This window comes from Ascaphus truei, chromosome 15, assembly GCF_040206685.1.
Source record: "Ascaphus truei isolate aAscTru1 chromosome 15, aAscTru1.hap1, whole genome shotgun sequence".
Lineage (NCBI taxonomy): Eukaryota > Metazoa > Chordata > Amphibia > Anura > Ascaphidae > Ascaphus > Ascaphus truei.
In genome coordinates this window covers 596,688-615,473 of record NC_134497.1, presented here as the reverse complement: position 1 = coordinate 615,473, position 18,786 = coordinate 596,688, and the positions used below count along the sequence as shown (strand labels likewise).

General features: G+C 43.4%; 1 protein-coding gene across 1 annotated transcript; it reads left to right on the top strand.

Annotated features, from left to right (window-relative positions):
• Nucleotides 1-904: 904 nt before the first annotated feature.
• On the top strand, nt 905-18,529 carry DPM1 (dolichyl-phosphate mannosyltransferase subunit 1, catalytic). The gene is made up of 8 exons (XM_075571252.1): nt 905-1,025; nt 5,950-5,983; nt 8,864-8,940; nt 9,980-10,005; nt 11,516-11,611; nt 14,771-14,839; nt 16,261-16,375; nt 18,202-18,529. The coding sequence occupies exons 3-8, from the start codon at nt 8,917-8,919 to the stop codon at nt 18,304-18,306; spliced, it is 435 nt and encodes a 144-aa protein (XP_075427367.1). The 5' UTR covers nt 905-1,025; nt 5,950-5,983; nt 8,864-8,916; the 3' UTR covers nt 18,307-18,529.
• The last annotated feature ends 257 nt before the right edge of the window (nt 18,530-18,786 follow it).

The following is an 18,786-nucleotide window of genomic DNA, read 5'->3' as shown; positions in this document are numbered from 1 at the left end:
TTCCCCCTCCCCACCCCCCCGCCCAGTCCTCTTCTCTTCCCCCTCCCCACCCCCCCGCCCAGTCCTCTTCTCTTCCCCCTCCCCACCCCCCCCGCCCAGTCCTCTTCCCCCCCCCGCCCCCCCGCCCAGTCCTCTTCCCCCCCCTCACCCCCCCGCCCAGTCCTCTTCTCTTCCCCCCCCCGCCCCCCCGCCCAGTCCTCTTCTCTTCCCCCCCCCACCCCCCCGCCCAGTCCTCTTCTCTTCCCCCCCCCCCCACCCCCCCGCCCAGTCCTCTTCTCTTCCCCCCCCCCACCCCCCCGCCCAGTCCTCTTCTCTTCCCCCCCCCCCACCCCCCCGCCCAGTCCTCTTCTCTTCCCCCCCCCCACCCCCCCGCCCAGTCCTCTTCTCTTCCCCCCCCCCACCCCCCCGCCCCCCCGCCCAGTCCTCTTCTCTCCTCTTCTCTTCTCTCCTCTTCCCCCTGCCCAGTCTCTCTTGGGTTTGGGCCAGGCTGAACAAGTCTTTTATTTAACCTGCTGCCGGTTAAGTAAGGCTGATCACCGGATAAATAGCCTCTACCTTTTTTTTTTTTTTATAAATACTAATGGCATTATCGAGGGCTGGAACATCTTTTAGCTGTGGTTTAGTGAGTACCTGGTGTAAGACAGCCTCAAACGATTGCCATAAACATGTGCATAGAGGTAGGCCCCAGACATGGTAGGATGTACAGACTGTATGGAGTGGTGCGATACCCATGGACACTACCTGACACTGTCTCACTAGAGTAAATGCAATATAGGAATACACACACGTTTTGTATCATTTTACACGAGCAATTACTTGTGTACATATCATTTATGTAACCATATCCTATTTAAAATGATATCAGGGACTCGGGTGGATACACATGAAAGGCTAATTTGAATTTCTGCTTTGTGTTCTCTCTCAGTGGGCATAATTATGAAGTAATAATAATTGACGACGGAAGCCCGGATGGGACATTAGAAGTTGCTCAGCAATTGCAGAAAATATATGGGCCTGACAAAATTGTAAGTATTTTCAGTTTGCGTACTAACATTTCTCTGCTTGTTCTGATTCAGTTGTATGGGTTTTTAAGGTTAAGCAAGTTCTTCCTAAATGTAATAGTGTAAACGGAGTCTTTCCAGCCTCACAGGTCTCTTCTTCATAGTAAGGGAAGTACTGCTGTAGGATTTTGATTCTCCATGCAGCATCTGCTTATCTTTTGTCTATGCACCATTAAACCGCAAATTAACCATTGCAACGAAATAGTCTCCTCCTGTACTTTTTTAGACTCTCTAATGTCCCACCATTTCAAAATCTAATGATGCTATGTGGGTTAAAGCATCAAACCAAATTAGGCACTTCCGGGCTCATTTATCAAGCACCCTGGTATGGGTTACCGGCGTCAACACTCATTCAAGTCCGTGGGAGTTTAATGCCGGATCGGGTGCTCTAACCCGTACCGACGCCTTATGAATCTACCCCTTTTGTTATTGCTTATGCCAGGGGTGCTCAACTCCAGTCCTCAACCCCCTCCAACAGGGCATTATATCCCTGCTTCAGCACAGGTGGCTCAATCAGAGGCTCAGTCAAAGACTGGATCTCTGATTGAGCCACCTGTGCTGAAGCAGGGATATCCTGAACCTCACCTGTTTTGGGGGGAGATATAGGACTGGAGTTGAGCACCCCTGAGTTATGCTATCTCATAAATTCACCTAATTGGGCTGTTAAGTGCCTTCTGGTGCTGGAAGGCGTTTTATAGAGTAACACTGCTTAGTAAGTACGGACCTTCATGTCTTTAACCCTTTCTGTCTCTACTGAGCAGCCCCCGTCCCCCTGCAGTGATCTGTTTTGTGACTCCAATAGACCCTGAGTTTCTTGGAACCTGTTGTTTTGTCTAAGATAATAGGCAATAATTGTAGCTTTCTGATTGACTTCTGCCTTCAGATGTAATGAAAAGTCATTTCTGCCACAAACCGTTTACAGCCTAACGTTCAGTATCCCAGGCACAATGATCAATTGTTTGGTTCTCCCACCACAGAGGACATTTCTTCTCCTTGAAACATTTATACTTGGATCCAGTACCAAGATGCGCTCTGTGCATGACCATCTCATCTCAGAAATTCAGTCCTACTCAAGACACATTTTATTTGGAATTTATTTGTTAGGTTTATATGTATGCAACAAAAACACTCCGAAGCGCAAAACTCCTCAGGTGTGTGAAAAAAGAAAAAACATTGTGCAAATGTGATAAACAAATTAAATTAGCAGCACACGGATGAAATGCCCACTCATGTGGTTGAAGGTTTTTATCAGGCGTTTCCAGATTTCTGATCTGGAGCAGTTTTTAGGCAGGAACTCTCCCGGACCGTAAATAAAAGAAAGGGTAGAATATAGCGCAACACGGTTTAATTAAAAAACACATACATGAGCAAAAGAGCTCATTACACGCACATGCTCCCACAAGACACAGGCAGTTTGACCACTCTGGGTCCTATAGATGTCCCGAACAATCCTCGCTGCAATGCTGGTAGCTGGTAAGTTGTTTCTCCTCCGGTTTCTACGTATGTAAGATTTTATATAAATACTTTCAATCTTCATGATGCTTTATTATACTGTCCAAATGCATAATTGTATCCATGGGTAGTGTTTGTCACCTAAGGAGGTGTATCAATAGAGGCTTATTTCCAAAAGATCTCTTTAAATTGTTTCTTTTTATATTTCATCCTGTCACCTTATCTGGAATATCTTTTCTCTGTTGTTTCCAAGATGGGGTGATGTGATTGAGTAGTTCTTTATTTATTTGTTTCTCCCTTTAGTGGTCTGCAGTTTTGTTTGTTTTTATTCTTTGTTTCTTTGTTTATATTCATGGCAATGGTACAGCGGTGTAAGTGAATCCCTTCTGTTGTGGTGTGCGCGCACGGTCATTGTGCGCATGCGCATTTACAATGTGGTGATGTCACCGCGGTTTGGGGTTTATTGCACAGTTTGTATACACCTTTCAGCCCTCTGTGTTAATCTTATTGTAGATCCCTGTGGGCGTCTGTGCATGTTTGCGCATGCGTACGCACCGTCATGACGTCACCAGATGGGGGGGTTTTGGCACACATTTCGGACATTGTTTGGTATTTAAAGCCGCTCTCTGACACTATTATACTCCTTGATAAAGCAATGCTAGGTGCGACTCTCTGTGACACTGTTATACTCCTTGATAAAGCAATGCTAGGTGCGACTCTCTGTGACACTGTTATACTCCTTGATAAAGCAATGCTAGGTGCGACTCTCTGCGACACTATTATACTCCTTGATAAAGCAATGCTAGGTGCGACTCTCTGTGACACTGTTATACTCCTTGATAAAGCAATGCTAGGTGCGACTCTCTGCGACACTATTATACTCCTTGATAAAGCAATGCTAGGTGCGACTCTCTGTGACACTATTATACTCCTTGATAAAGCAATGCTAGGTGCGACTCTCTGTGACACTGTTATACTCCTTGATAAAGCAATGCTAGGTGCGACTCTCTGTGACACTATTCTACTCCTTGATAAAGCAATGCTAGGTGCGACTCTCTGTGACACTGTTATACTCCTTGATAAAGCAATGCTAGGTGCGACTCTCTGTGACACTGTTATACTCCTTGATAAAGCAATGCTAGGTGCGACTCTCTGCGACACTGTTATACTCCTTGATAAAGCAATGCTAGGTGCGACTCTCTGCGACACTGTTATACTCCTTGATAAAGCAATGCTAGGTGCGACTCTCTGTGACACTGTTATACTCCTTGATAAAGCAATGCTAGGTGCGACTCTCTGCAACACTATTATACTCCTTGATAAAGCAATGCTAGGTGCGACTCTCTGTGACACTGTTATACTCCTTGATAAAGCAATGCTAGGTGCGACTCTCTGTGACACTATTATACTCCTTGATAAAGCAATGCTAGGTGCGACTCTCTGTGACACTGTTATACTCCTTGATAAAGCAATGCTAGGTGCGACTCTCTGTGACACTGTTATACTCCTTGATAAAGCAATGCTAGGTGCGACTCTCTGTGACACTGTTATACTCCTTGATAAAGCAATGCTAGGTGCGACTCTCTGCGACACTATTATACTCCTTGATAAAGCAATGCTAGGTGCGACTCTCTGTGACACTGTTATACTGCTTGATAAAGCAATGCTAGGTGCGACTCTCTGTGACACTATTATACTCCTTGATAAAGCAATGCTAGGTGCGAAACATGTAGGAGGTTTTCTTACACATTCTTGGTGACTACACCCAGGCTCCCTTGGCTGAGCGCTGCTGATTTTTTTTTATATTACCTACTCCAAGACACACTTGCATCCTTCACTTTGATTCATTCACGCTCATGAAGCATGTGTAAAAATATTTTGAGTACCTTATCCAATTTTATAAATGTTCTGCCGTAGATGACGGCTGATCCAAAGTAGCTCTTTAAATTCTGGGTGCAAAAGCCAAAATCGTCACGTGGAACAGTCCGTATTGTGGTTTTTATTACGGTCACCAACTCCTCTTTGCTATGCAGACACCGCTAGAAATGGGGAGGTTAAAATGGGTTCAATTCTTCTCATAGCAAAAAATGCCCGTCACAACAAATATACTAAATATTGTGTACGAGGCCGCGATTTGGGAGAAAACAGATCACTAAATGTATGTATATCTCTTATATAGCTCCATCCATGTACATAGCGCGTCACAGCTGTAATACACGGTACATAATAATATAACACATAATGGGAATAAGCGCTTCAGACACAAAACCATGTGAAAGTGAGTCCCTGCCCCGAAGAGCTTACACTCTAAGTGATTGGATTGGTTATATTGGGACTCTAAATAGATGTGATCCAGAGGTTCAAGAATAGTCACGTGTAAAGACAAGAAATCCCAAGGTCAAACATGTACACGTCTCTGAAGTCCTGGTTTAACCTTTTCGCTGCTAAAGAGATATATTCAGCACCTCTTTTAAAAGCCAAGTGATAAATTAGTGCAAACAAAAAAGCGCTAATATCAATCAACCATGTGATGGTGACATAAATTGATAAACAAATTGTTAGTGACAATAATAAGCAACTTAGAGTCCTGTGAAAATGTCCAAATGTCTGCCTAAAAAGTCCCACTGGGTGTCTTGCAACCAGTTAGAATCTGCAAACAAAACAGACCTCTCTGGCGCTTAGGACCATATATATAAGACCATATATATAGGGCCATATATACCACAGATGGTCTTGTGTGGAATATCTGAAGAGAAACTTGGATCCTTTAGAACAATGTGTACCTTGAGAAATGGGAGACCAAAACATAATACGCACTACCAAAGTGCATTACCCAGGGACAAATCACTGATATAAACCAGGTATACTGGCAAAGGCAGAAAATGTAATACTCCATATAAGTGTACGATAATTGTAGATTACACCCTACTAAAAATTGTACATTATTACATACAAATATATGTGCACCCAAAAGTAACACATTAAAATAAGATTCACTGCAGTTGACTCCGTCAAACACTCTTCCGCCGTGGATAAAAATTGAAAACCTACTCCCATCCAGTGGCTAGGTCATGTGCCTTTAATGTGAAAAATATCGTTGGCGCCTTGGATCTCCGTTCCCGTTACACCAGTCCGCCTCGTAGTGCCGACCCCTTCTAATCACCACCGCTCAGCTGTTCCCAGTGACGTCACCAAGCTCTTACTCCACTATGTGCCCGCGCTGTGCCACACTTCCTACGCGTTTCGAGACGCAATGTCGCAGGTCTCCTTCAGGCCCCCAAATCTATTTGTGCCTGGGTAATGCACTATGGTAGTACCTCTTCTAAAAGGTTACACGTAGTTGTGGTTACACGTAGTTGTGCTGGAAAGATTTCAAACCTCTCTCCTGACCATGAACACGATCACTTCAATGTCTTTTTCCTTTCATGTTTTCCAGCTACTTCGCCCAAGAGCCAAGAAATTGGGTTTGGGTAAGTGTATGTTTTAGATCACTTTAGATGTGTTCTCATGACTTGTTTTGTAAACCATTGTTATATCACATCTGTGGGGCAGCCCACATCTGGCTGCAGGTGCATGAGGCTTTGACTCCAGATGTGTGCAATGAGCAGGCACATGCAGACACAACAGGCTTGTCACTTTCTTAATGTCCTGGGTTAAAGCAGCAATACAGGTTTCATTTATTGTGGTTTTTTTATTGCAGGAGCTGAACCGTGTTAATTTGAGCTCGGGAGACCATCTGCTTCCCAAGATACTTACCTGTAGGGGGTGCCGGTATCTCTGCGGTCAGGGAACTGTGTACCTAACAAAATGGGTATACAGTTGGGGGGAGGGGAAGGGGACAGAAACCTCTGCTCAGCTAATAGTCAGTTTAAATGAGTGAATGAGTTTTGGTCCTGTGCTGAGAATTGTTATAACAAATACACAAAAGAAAAGGGACTCAGCTGGTAGCACTCTATAACTCTAAAGTAATAAGTGATAAGGATTAAAAATAATTTTAATGCTATATCTCTTAAAATAAAGGGGTGTACATAGATGAGAATAAAAATGACCGTATATCCCAGGCAGAAGCCTGCTGTAATCAGGGTGTAATGAGATATGTGCTAAATAACTATATAGTTAAAAAGCTTGACACACAGACCTGTATCACCATATACAATGTATATGGGGTAATATATCAGCACTAAGTAATCCCTCCTTATTGTAATGTTGGAGGGCTATTATCACAGTTGAAGAGATATATTCCCTCCTCAATGCAGCTGAATTAGTTAAATCAATTGTCAGTCTGCTGCAGAAAAAGGTGCTATCTAGTGGTAAAGTCTTCACTATTTGGGGTGACTATGCTTAAACAGATCAGACTAATGTACCCCGGTTATTGTAGGCTAGACACTTAAAAAGATCCTTGATTTAATATCAGGATATATGAGATCAGTGTTGCATAGGAACCACACACCGTTTGTATGATCAGGCAGTGGTTACAAATGCATCCGGTCCGTGTATCAGGTCCAGGCTCTGTAAGTTGTCCTGCTAGGTCGAGCTCATCTCACTAGATTGGGGTATAAGTCTATGTGGTGTTCGGAACCACTAGCCACAATCGCAACATTAACTCATATAAATAAATATATAGATATATCTATATATCTATATATATATATATATATATCTCTGAGGTATATACAGAGCTCGCCGTGACAAGAGCCACTGTGTGATGATCAGCCTCCGCCGACGACCGTTTCGTATATGCACGCTTTCTCAAGGCCGATAGGCAAGCCTGCAACTGATACACGGACCGGATGCATTTGTAACCACTGCCTGATCATACAAACGGTGTGTGGTTCCTATGCAATACTGATCTCATATATCCTGATATTAATCAAAGATCTTTTTAAGTGTCTAGCCTACAATAACCGGGGTACATTAGGCTGATCTGTTTAAGCATAGTCACCCCAAATAGTGAAGACATTACCACTAGATAGCACTTTTTTCTGCAGCAGACTGACAATTGATTTAACTAATTCAGCTGCATTAAGGAGGAGGGAATATATCTCTTCAACTGTGATAATAGCCCTCCAACATTACAATGAGGAATTACTTTGTGCTAATATATTACCCCATATACATTGTATATGGTGATACAGGTCTGTGTGTCAAGCTTTTTAACTATATAGTTATTTAGCACATATCTCATTACACCCTGATTACAGCAGGCTTCTGCCTGGGATATACGGTCATTTTTATTCTCATCTATGTACACCCCTTTATTTTAAGAGATATAGCATTAAAATTATTTTTAATCCTTATCACTTACCATTACTATTTACTTTAGAGTTACAGAGTGCTACCAGCTGAGACCGTTGTCTTTTGTGTATTCGTACCTAACAAAATGGCAGCATTTAAAAGTCCCGCCAATAGGAATCCGTGATATCATCCTATTGGCGAGCGTGACCAGGACCTTTAAACTCAACTGATACCAGCACCCCTACAGAGGTAAGTATCTCTGGAAGCAGGGGGTCCCCAGAGCTGAAATTAAAGGGGTTCGGCTCTGGAGACACCCTGCTTCAATCCTGTAAATAAAAAACAATAAATGAAAGCTGTATTTCTGCTTTAACACCCATACTGTATAAATAGCATTAGCACGCACATCTTTTGTAAGCTGTAGAGATCTGTTCATACAGACCAAACTTTTACATGTACCGGGCAAACATTCCCAATGTCGCGTCACCATGAAGCTGATCGTTTAAATGTTAGTCTCTGAAACTTGCACAGGAACAGAATGGTATCTTCGCTCTACCCCGATATCATTTGGGTAGTTTTATGATCTTTCAATGATTATTTGTATGTGGGTGCTGCCTAGGGATTAGTAATAATATACAGTACAGTACTCTTAACACTAGGGACAGAGAAAGCAATCCCTTTAGAAATTGAGCACTTCTAAAACCGATACCTTTTTATTGCTAAATTCAGTTTTAAACAATATTGTTTAAAATGGGGGAATAAGCAATAATAAAGGTATATGTTGTTTTAGGAGTGCTCAATTTCTAAAGGGATTACTTTCTCTGCCCCTAGTGTTAGAGTAGTGTCTCTGAAACATGCCCCCTTTTTATAGACATTTCTGCATGGCTGAGAGGTGTTACTCGGCCTGACGGTAGCGCAGAATACCTGCCTGTGCATTGTAGCCGAGTGTCAGTCTGCTCTTTGTCTCTCCCTTAATGCCTATTCCTATTATGGCAGGAGCACAAAAAGTGACACCCCCCCCCCCCCCCCCCGCGCATTATACCTCTTGTTTGCATTGAACGCGTGTCCACAGGGATTTGGGGTGTTTCACTCATCCTTGCGTCGGTTTCTCCGCACAGGTACTGCGTATGTTCACGGCTTGCAACATGCCACCGGTAACTTTATTATTATCATGGATGCCGACCTCTCTCACCATGTAAGTCCCACGCCTTCTCTCTCACCATGTAAGTCCCACGCCTTCTCTCTCACCATGTAAGTCCCACGCCTTCTCTCTCACCATGTAAGTCCCACGCCTTCTCTCTCACCATGTAAGTCCCACGCCTTCTCTCTCACCATGTAAGTCCCACGCCTTCTCTCTCTCGCCATGTAAGTCCCACGCCTTCTCTCTCGCCATGTAAGTCCCACGCCTTCTCTCTCGCCATGTAAGTCCCACGCCTTCTCTCTCGCCATGTAAGTCCTCGCCATGTAAGTCCCACGCCTTCTCTCTCGCCATGTAAGTCCCACGCCTTCTCTCTCGCCATGTAAGTCCCACGCCTTCTCTCTCGCCATGCAAGTCCCACGCCTTCTCTCTCGCCATGTAAGTCCCACGCCTTCTCTCTCGCCATGTAAGTCCCACGCCTTCTCTCTCGCCATGTAAGTCCCACGCCTTCTCTCTCGCCATGTAAGTCCCACGCCTTCTCTCTCGCCATGTAAGTCCCACGCCTTCTCTCTCGCCATGTAAGTCCCACGCCTTCTCTCTCGCCATGTAAGTCCCACGCCTTCTCTCTCGCCATGTAAGTCCCACGCCTTCTCTCTCGCCATGTAAGTCCCACGCCTTCTCTCTCGCCATGTAAGTCCCACGCCTTCTCTCTCGCCATGTAAGTCCCACGCCTTCTCTCTCGCCATGTAAGTCCCACGCCTTCTCTCTCGCCATGTAAGTCCCACGCCTTCTCTCTCGCCATGTAAGTCCCACGCCTTCTCTCTCGCCATGTAAGTCCCACGCCTTCTCTCTCGCCATGTAAGTCCCACGCCTTCTCTCTCGCCATGTAAGTCCCACGCCTTCTCTCTCGCCATGTAAGTCCCACGCCTTCTCTCTCGCCATGTAAGTCCCACGCCTTCTCTCTCGCCATGTAAGTCCCACGCCTTCTCTCTCGCCATGTAAGTCCCACGCCTTCTGCACTTGGGATCTCTAACCTGTTGGGGTGTTTTCGTCGCCAGATGAACTGACTCTTTTTTATTTATTTATTTATTTTTAGCCTAAATTCATATCTGAATTTATCAGGTGGGTAACATGTGGCATCATGAAATATCCAACTACTGAAAATGCGTTGGGTGAGGAAGAGAAGAAAATGTTTAACTGGAAAAATGATGTCACTCCTTGGCTGTCTGCAGTGATGGCGACATTTTTACTGAAGACGATACTTTGTTACTGAAAGGGGAAATTAATATGTAGGACAAGAACTTCCGTGGATACTGATCGTGTAGCAGAGAAGCATTTGTTCTAGGACATGGGGGCTTAACTCCAGTTTTCAAGCCCCCTCACCAAACAGGTCTGGTTTTCATGCTATCCCAGCTTCAGCACAGGTGGCTCAGTCCAAGACTGAGCTGCTCATTGAGCCTGCCTGTGCTGAAGCCGGGATATCCTGAAAAACTGGGATACCCCCCAAAAATCTCGGGGCGCACCCCCCAGTTTGCACACCCCTGGTTTAAAGTACAGTAAATAAAAGTACCACGTGTGGTGCATTCACATGTCTCAGACAGATCTGCAGCCCTGCCCTTCCCCAGTATCTCTAAGCAAACCGTGCTTCCACTGCAGCTAGGGATTCTGGGAAATGACATGCAAATGAGCACAATGTGTCACTCTTTACTTATCCATTGTAACATGGACTCCCTTTAATCTTACACCTGCCGCATTACACAGCTTTCTCAGCACAGCCTGGGTTACAGAAGTGCAGAGCCGGTAACCTACTCAGACGGCTATTTGACCTTTTTGGGTCTCATCAGTGCGAGGCTTGGTTGCCGGCTCTGCCACGTGAAGCTGGTACCTGGGTATTCATTTATTTTTCACCCACCAATTTTTAAGGTCTAGTTTACGGTAGAAATACATCGTTATTTCTTAACTTTCACATTCCCGGTGTTTTTTGCAAATGAGTTGGTAGGTGTCTGAAAATGGCTGCAAGGTGACATTATGTGCTCATATGCATGTCATTTCCCAGAGGTGTGTGTGTGTGTGTGTGTGTGTGTGTGTGTGTGTGTGTGTGTGTGTGTGTGTGTGTGTGTGTGTGTGTGTGTTTTTTATGGTGGGTAAAAAAAAGTGACAAAAACCCTCCACAGTGAAGCATAAAGCAACTGTAAATATTACTGTATGTTCATTTGCACGTCTTAGACAGGTCTGCAACCCTATCTTTCCCCATTATAAACAGCATGCATTGGCTTGAGGATTTGCTTGTGTAATACGAGCTTGAGACAAAAGGTGGCACTGAGTGCTCATTTGCATGTCATTTCCCAGAATCCCTTGCTGCAGTGGAAGCGCTGTATGCTGGGCGATAATGGGGAAAGACAGGGTTGCAGACCTGTCTAAGACATGCAAATGAACATAAAGTAATATTTACAGTTGCTATATATATATATATATAATCAATCGGGTGGAAGTTTAATTTTTTGTTTCATTAGTAAGAAAATATTCCATCAAACAGCCACGCAGCTATCGCTGTGCTCTTATGTTGGCATTCATGATGCAAATAGAACATCTTTTCTTATTTGCATAAAAGCAGCCCTTTCTATTTCTGCAGGAAACAAAAGGAAAGTGACTTTGATATTGTGTCTGGTACGCGGTACCTCGGAAGCGGAGGGGTTTATGGCTGGGATCTGAAAAGGAAAGTGATAAGGTCAGCAGAATTTAAATCTTGCTAAACTGTAAGTTGTGTCTTCAGACGCACATAACTTTTCTCATCTGCATGCTGGTTGTTTGTTGGGGGGTTTTCCGTGTGGTATGTAGATCTACTTTTTTGTTGTGTGTGATCCCTATGCAAGTGACCTGTTGGAGACTGGAGTACTGGAGTTGGCCACTCCCGGTTTAGTTGAACTCTGGATTAGGTTGCTTTGTATACAGGAAGAAGAAGCCTATGAGATGTAATTGTGTGTGCAAACCATTTACATCCTGACACCCTGACATACATTGTTGCCCATTTAAACAGCATCACAACCTTCACTTAATCCAGTTCTGTAAACGGAAATTGGATATCCTAGAATGTAACCAAAGCTATGGAAGAAATGCAAGTCTGATGTGTGTACCTTCTCTCCTTACCCATTGTGGAGGAATACAGAGTTTTTATTCTGGGGATGAGGACAGGTATAAACAATGTTTGGATATCTAATGGTATATGAAGAATAAGTGGTCTAATGTTTTTCAATAGACTTAGAACCTTTAGACAAATGACAGGTGTAATATACCTTACTCTGAGCTGTTTCGACATAACACAATGAAGCACTTTTATTTCCTCCAAATTCAAAACACTGAAAGTTAAACAGCTTACCTCCTTTTGAGCAGTTATGCACAGTTAGAGGTCATCAGAAGGGGCTCATTTCTGCATTGTACGGTACCCTGAATTCCCTGGGAGGGCAAGTAAAACATAGTTATGACACTTTGGGAAAGGAATTCTGGATCAGAGGATACTTCGGAGGCTGTCGCACGAGCATCGATTTGCATGACAATTAAGGAGAATAGATATAAAAATCCTTGATCCCCGTATAGACTAGTACAGATTTACTAGAAAAAAATGGATCAAGGTAACATCCGCTCCGAGAAAAATTGGGAAACTCGCCAGCAAGGAAAGATAAAAAACAAATTTATTAAACTACATAAAAAAACAAACAGTGCACAAACTCTCCCACGCGTTTCACACCCCCTATGGCGCTTTCTCAAGGAGTGACAAAGTGGGGGAGGTCAAGAGTATTAATACCTCCCACCATGATGCAAGGCAGCTGATAAAAATTAGTTAATTAGCCAAGCAAAAACAGAAGGAAAATAAGGGGGGGGGGGATAGAGGGAGGGGGGATGGATGAAGATGGGGGCTAAGGGGAAAGGAAAAAAGACAAAGTACAAGTAACACGTAGATAAAAAAAACCTAAAGATACATTAACAATTAATGCCTAGACATGGTAATAGACAAACAAAAAATGAAAAATATGCTAACATACACACACTGGAAGGAGACAGAACAACAATTTAGTATAATGAGATTATAAATGGTATAAACATGAAATATGGTAACCAATAGCATGAAAAACATAAACTCATTAACCTAACCTAATTTCAAATGCAAAAGAAATCTAAAAATGTTTTATGACAAATGGATTATGAATTACCTCTATTACCATGTCTAGGCATTAATAGTTAATGTATCTTTAGGATTTTTTTATCTACGTGTTCGCTGTTTATATATGCAGTGTTCAAGTATCAGTTATGCTATATCTATACATGAATTGATTCTTTATGCATAACAGATTTGTTTTCTTGTCTCAGGACATATGATATTTATGGCAGCAGTTTTGATATATGCTCACTGTGCTCCATTTGTCACTTGTATACAATTGTGTTTATATTACTATGGTGACTTTAAGATTCCAGCTTCTTTTTACTTTCTTTTTCTTTCTTTTCTGTACTTTATTGTCCTTTTCTTTTCTTCCCTTTCTCCCCTCCCCCCCCCCTTCTTTTCTTTCTTTCTCTGTTTTTGCTTGGCTAATTAACTAATTTTAATCAGCTGCCTAGCATCATGGTGGGAGGTATTAATACTCTTGACCTCCCCCACTTTGTTACTCCCTGAGAAAGCGCCATAGGGGGTGTGAAACGCGTGGGAGAGTTTGTGCACTGTTTGTTTCTTTGTTTTTTTTTTATTTTTATGTAGTTTTAATAAATTTTGTTTTTAATCTTTCCTTGCTGGTGAGTTTCCTAATTTTTCTTGGAGCGTATGTTACCTTGATCCATTTTTTTTTCTATTGCTAACTGTGAGGATCCAATCAACACCACGGAAGGCGCCCTTCCTTTGGCAGCAGCAGGGAAGGGATGCAGGACAGTGTTGTATCGTGAGTAAAGCTACTCCACACCGGGCTTGCCGGGGCTATGGGGACATGTGATTGCCTTTCACGAGCTGTATTGTCCCCTTATTGTTCCCCTCCTGCTCCCCCAAATATTCCCTATATTCAAGCTGCAATACAGTTAATTCTGCACCATCCGGTGTTAGCTCCGTATATTCATTTTATCTGTGCCACTGTGCATCCATAGCCGGTCCACCTGGAGCATGTATACGGTCTTCTATGTACTAGTACAGATTTGCACAGGAACACGCTCACCGTGCTGGAGGGTGTGGACATAAAGGCACTCTACTCTGTTCATGTCCCCCAATTGTACCTTCCTGGGACAATATCTGGAAACGGGTTAAGCGGGTTGTTAAGATTGATGTTCCAAGGGATCCCCTTATGGTAATACTCGTTAAGTCTATTCCAGAGGTGGTCCGTAGGACAAATAAACTAATTGATCATTTTCTGAAAGCAGCACACTGCTCTATAGCACTTCAGTGGATACAAACTGCCGTCCCCGTGCCATTTTTACAGATAAAGTGAGATATAATTGAGAAACTGATAGCAATTCTGAATAATTCCATGCCTAAATTCCTACAAATAAGGTTTCAATGGACAACAGCGTTTTCTGAGGATTACCCCTCAGAACAACAGTTGGGGATCTAGGAGTTGAGGGAGAACTGGATTATACATGGTTTTATTGAGGCCCTGACCGCCACTGTTTCCGTTCCTAAATGTATACGTTAAGCCCTAGAAGGCTGAAAATACCGATGGAACTGCTATCTTGATTGTATTATTTATTGCGTGTTGTATAAATGTTATGCTTGTCACTTTATTTACTCCACCCATGTCTCTTCTCTCTCTTTCTCTCCTCCCCCCCGTCCACTCCTTAATTCTGATTCCCTTTCCATGTTATATGTTCCAAAAATAAAAATGTAACCAAAGCTCATGGTATTTTTCTTCGATAGCCGGGGAGCAAACTTCGTTACCCAGGTTTTACTGCGACCAGGAGCCTCTGACTTAACGGGAAGCTTTAGGTATTATGTTCCTCCCCTCCCCATTGCAAATAGATGTGATTCTTTCCGTTAAAGGTCTGGAGTTGACGTTTGACATCCAGATGTTCTTGTAAAATATTACCACCTTTCAATGTATAATCTCGTTGAGAAGACGACATGCACATGAATGTGAAGACAACTCTTTGCTGTAGGTACATTATTTTCAAGTGGAATAAACACAGCCCCTGTTCGCTCAGAACCCAAACCCATCACGCCATATGTTTGTGTAAAAATCAGTGCTACTGAGATTGGGACCTCATGTAGGGCAACAAAGGACGGCCCCAATTCCGCATCCAATCTGACACATTTTATAGTAAGATACGGATCTGCTTTTCTTCGTGAGTCATTTGGTTAAATTCTTTTGGCCAAAGCATTTTAAGCTTGCAAACCACGCCAGGGTACCCCCTCTTTTGCAAGTCCTAACACTACTGTACCCACAAAAAGCTCTCCTAACCTCTCAGAGGGAGAACTGTAGGGAGGAGCGGCTCAGTGAGTAAAGACACTGGCACTGAGTGTGAGGCAGGGGAGCCTGGGAGAAGGGGCGGCTCAGTGAGTAAAGACACTGACTGGCACTGAGTGTGAGGCAGGGGAACCTGGTTCAATTCCCAGGGTTGGCTCCTTGTGACCTTGGGCAAGTCACTTTTATCTCCCTGTGCCTCAGGCACCAACAAACATAGATGGTAAGCTCTAAGGGGCAGGGACAGTGTCTGCAAAATCTCTCTGTAAAGTACGTAAAACTTGCAGCGCTATACAAGAACAAACTATAATTATTAATAGACTGGTCATTCACAGGTGTATAACAAGAACTGCCATTTTAAAGGTGGGGTGCTGGACATGGCATGAGGGGTCACAAGCCTCCACATTGTTTACCAATGGAAATTAGCAGTGATAGGACTTTGGCCAAAGAATTTTACTAAATGACCCTCAAACAGAAGTATTTAATGATATAATTTGTCATATTGGATGTTGCATTGGGGCATTTTGTTTAATCACTTGAAAATGCCCCCTTTTTTCTTATATAGCTTTCATTATAATATGTGATTTATAAAAATCATTAGAATTACAAAAAGGCATCTAATATATCGTATGAAGCCAGCCTAGAGTTTTTAAACACCATGAGATTTATTAAGATAACTTTTATTAATTCAATGTTTTACCAGGAAGTGATACATTGAGAGTTACCTCTCGTTTTCACGTATGTCCTGGGCACAGAGTTATAATGGCAATACATCGCTGGACATTCTATTTACAGACATTTCATGGACAATTGGGGACAATATGTTATGGGCGTATTTGACAGTTACAGACCAGATTAAAATGTGTTGACCTTTTCTAAAGTGCTCATTTTCTGTAAATACCTTCAGCCAAAGTGTATTCTAAAATGCTCTGTATATTCTGCACAGGTTGTACAAGAGGGAAGTCCTTCAGAAGCTGGTGGAAAGGTGCGTCTCAAAGGGCTACGTGTTTCAAATGGAGATGATTGTTCGAGCGCGGCAGTTGAGTTACTCTATTGGAGAGGTAAAGTATGACTTTCTGCTATACAGCCATCATGGTGAAAGAAAATTAATACTCTCTTGCCCATATGTTCCTGGCTTCTGCCCTACTGTGTCCCAGCATCTTGCATAGCCATGGCGGTGACTTGGTTCTGCCCTACTGTGTCCCAGCATCTTGCATAGCCATGGCGGTGACTTGGTTCTGCCCTACTGTGTCCCAGCATCTTGCATAGCCATGGCGGTGACTTGGTTCTTGTTCTGTTAATGTTAGCTTTATAGGTCCGGGGCGGCTAACTCCAGCCCTCAAGGACCACCAACTGGCCAGGTTTTAAGGCTATCCATGCTTCAGCACAGGTGGCGATCAACTGAGCAACCTGTGCTAAAGCAGGGATATCCTGAAAACCTGGCCAGTGTGTGGCCCTTGAGGACCGGAGTTGGCCTCCCCTGGTGTAGGTTGTTGGTGCATTTTATTTTCACCAGTCCAATGCTTTGGGCTGGCCTGTAGGTGGCAGCAGTTGAGGCATAACTAATGGTGATTTGTCACATAAGCAGCAGGCAGCCATTTTAGGCTGAACGACGACGTGACAATTTTAGGTCTTTTAGGTCAGGATTTGTTCTGCAAGCGCTCCATTCCTAAAATGAACACCTTTTATTCTGGCAGTTTTAGTGCCTTGGTTTATTTGTACGTTCACTACATAAGATTTGTTTTTTGTTTCTTGGTGAGAACAATGTCAAAAACAGGTTAGTGGATCCACCCTGAATGTGTAATGAGGAGGAGTGTGCTCTTCAATGTATTGTAGGCACCATCAAATTGATGATTGTTCTGTGCTAACCTGGTTTTTCACCTGATTCGCTGTCAAAATATATACAATAAACAACCACTTTGCAAGTGTGCCTACTTTTATTCTTTTTATACTACTACCTGAAAGTCCTAGTCGATGCCCGGGAATTGTAAGAAGCCAAACTCATCCCTCCTCTCACCTCATCCCTCCTCTCACCTCATCCCTCCTCTCACCTCATCCCTCCTCTCACCTCATCCCTCCTCTCACCTCATCCCTCCTCTCACCTCATCCCTCCTCTCACCTCATCCCTCCTCTCACCTCATCCCTCCTCTCACCTCATCCCTCCTCTCACCTCATCCCTCCTCTCACCTCATCCCTCCTCTCACCTCATCCCTCCTCTCACCTCATCCCTCCTCTCACCTCATCCCTCCTCTCACCTCATCCCTCCTCTCACCTCATCCCTCCTCTCACCTCATCCCTCCTCTCACCTCATCCCTCCTCTCACCTCATCCCTCCTCTCACCTCATCCCTCCTCTCACCTCATCCCTCCTCTCACCTCATCCCTCCTCTCACCTCATCCCTCCTCTCACCTCATCCCTCCTCTCACCTCATCCCTCCTCTCACCTCTTTCCCTGCCGCCCCGCCACCACCAGGTCACCGGACGATGTAACGTGCCAGATACATAGCCTACCAGGTACAACATCCAGTGGCCGACCTGCTTAGAGAACTTGTAATAACTCGTACAATTAAAAATAGAATGTATCCGATTTCCAAACCTGCTCCTTGATCTCAGGAACCATCATGCAAAATGTGGTTACAATATCTTCAGCGATGTCCAAATGCCCAGCGACCAGACCGACAAACCGCTTTCCCAAATATATAACTGATAACGATCGGTCTTTTCCCTGCTGTGCTCCACGGAAACTTCTCTTGCATTGGTTCACCGGTCCGTATTGCACCCAGCATGTTGTGCAAGGAACACTTTAAATAAACCAGACCTGCATGATTCTAAAATGTGTTCATGGTTTTTAATAACGCTTCATTTGTTTCCTCCCTTTTTTTTTAACAGGTTCCGATCTCCTTTGTGGATCGTGTATACGGCGAGTCCAAACTGGGAGGCAATGAGATAGTGTCCTTTTTGAAAGGGCTGCTGACTTTGTTTGCAACCACATGATCCTTACTGGAAGTCTGATTCTCACCCAAAGTTATTGGGCTGTTTAACCAATTCCCCTTTTTCTCCCAATGGGGACTTCAGTAGGATTTCCCAAAAGTAAGTTTTACTTGAACATATTAACTACAATTGGCCATATTAAAAACTCCTTAATAACCTTATTGTCACTAAACATTGATGTCATTTTTATTTTGTATAGAGATCTATAAAAATATGCTTACATGTTTGTGTTTTGTTTTTTTTTGTTTTTTTCAAGGATACAAAAAATAAACCATTTTTATTAACTTCAATTTTTTTAAATTGTCAAGTGGGGGAATATAAGCTATTTTTAGAAGGGGGTTTTTTTTGTGCATGATCACTTTTATTTACTCCATCCTTAAAGATTGGCCTATTTTTAGAGTATATTTTAGATAGCAGATAACCAAAATAGGACTGGTTATTAGGGTTCATTTATTATTCTGTTTTGGGGTGAGGTGTTCTAAG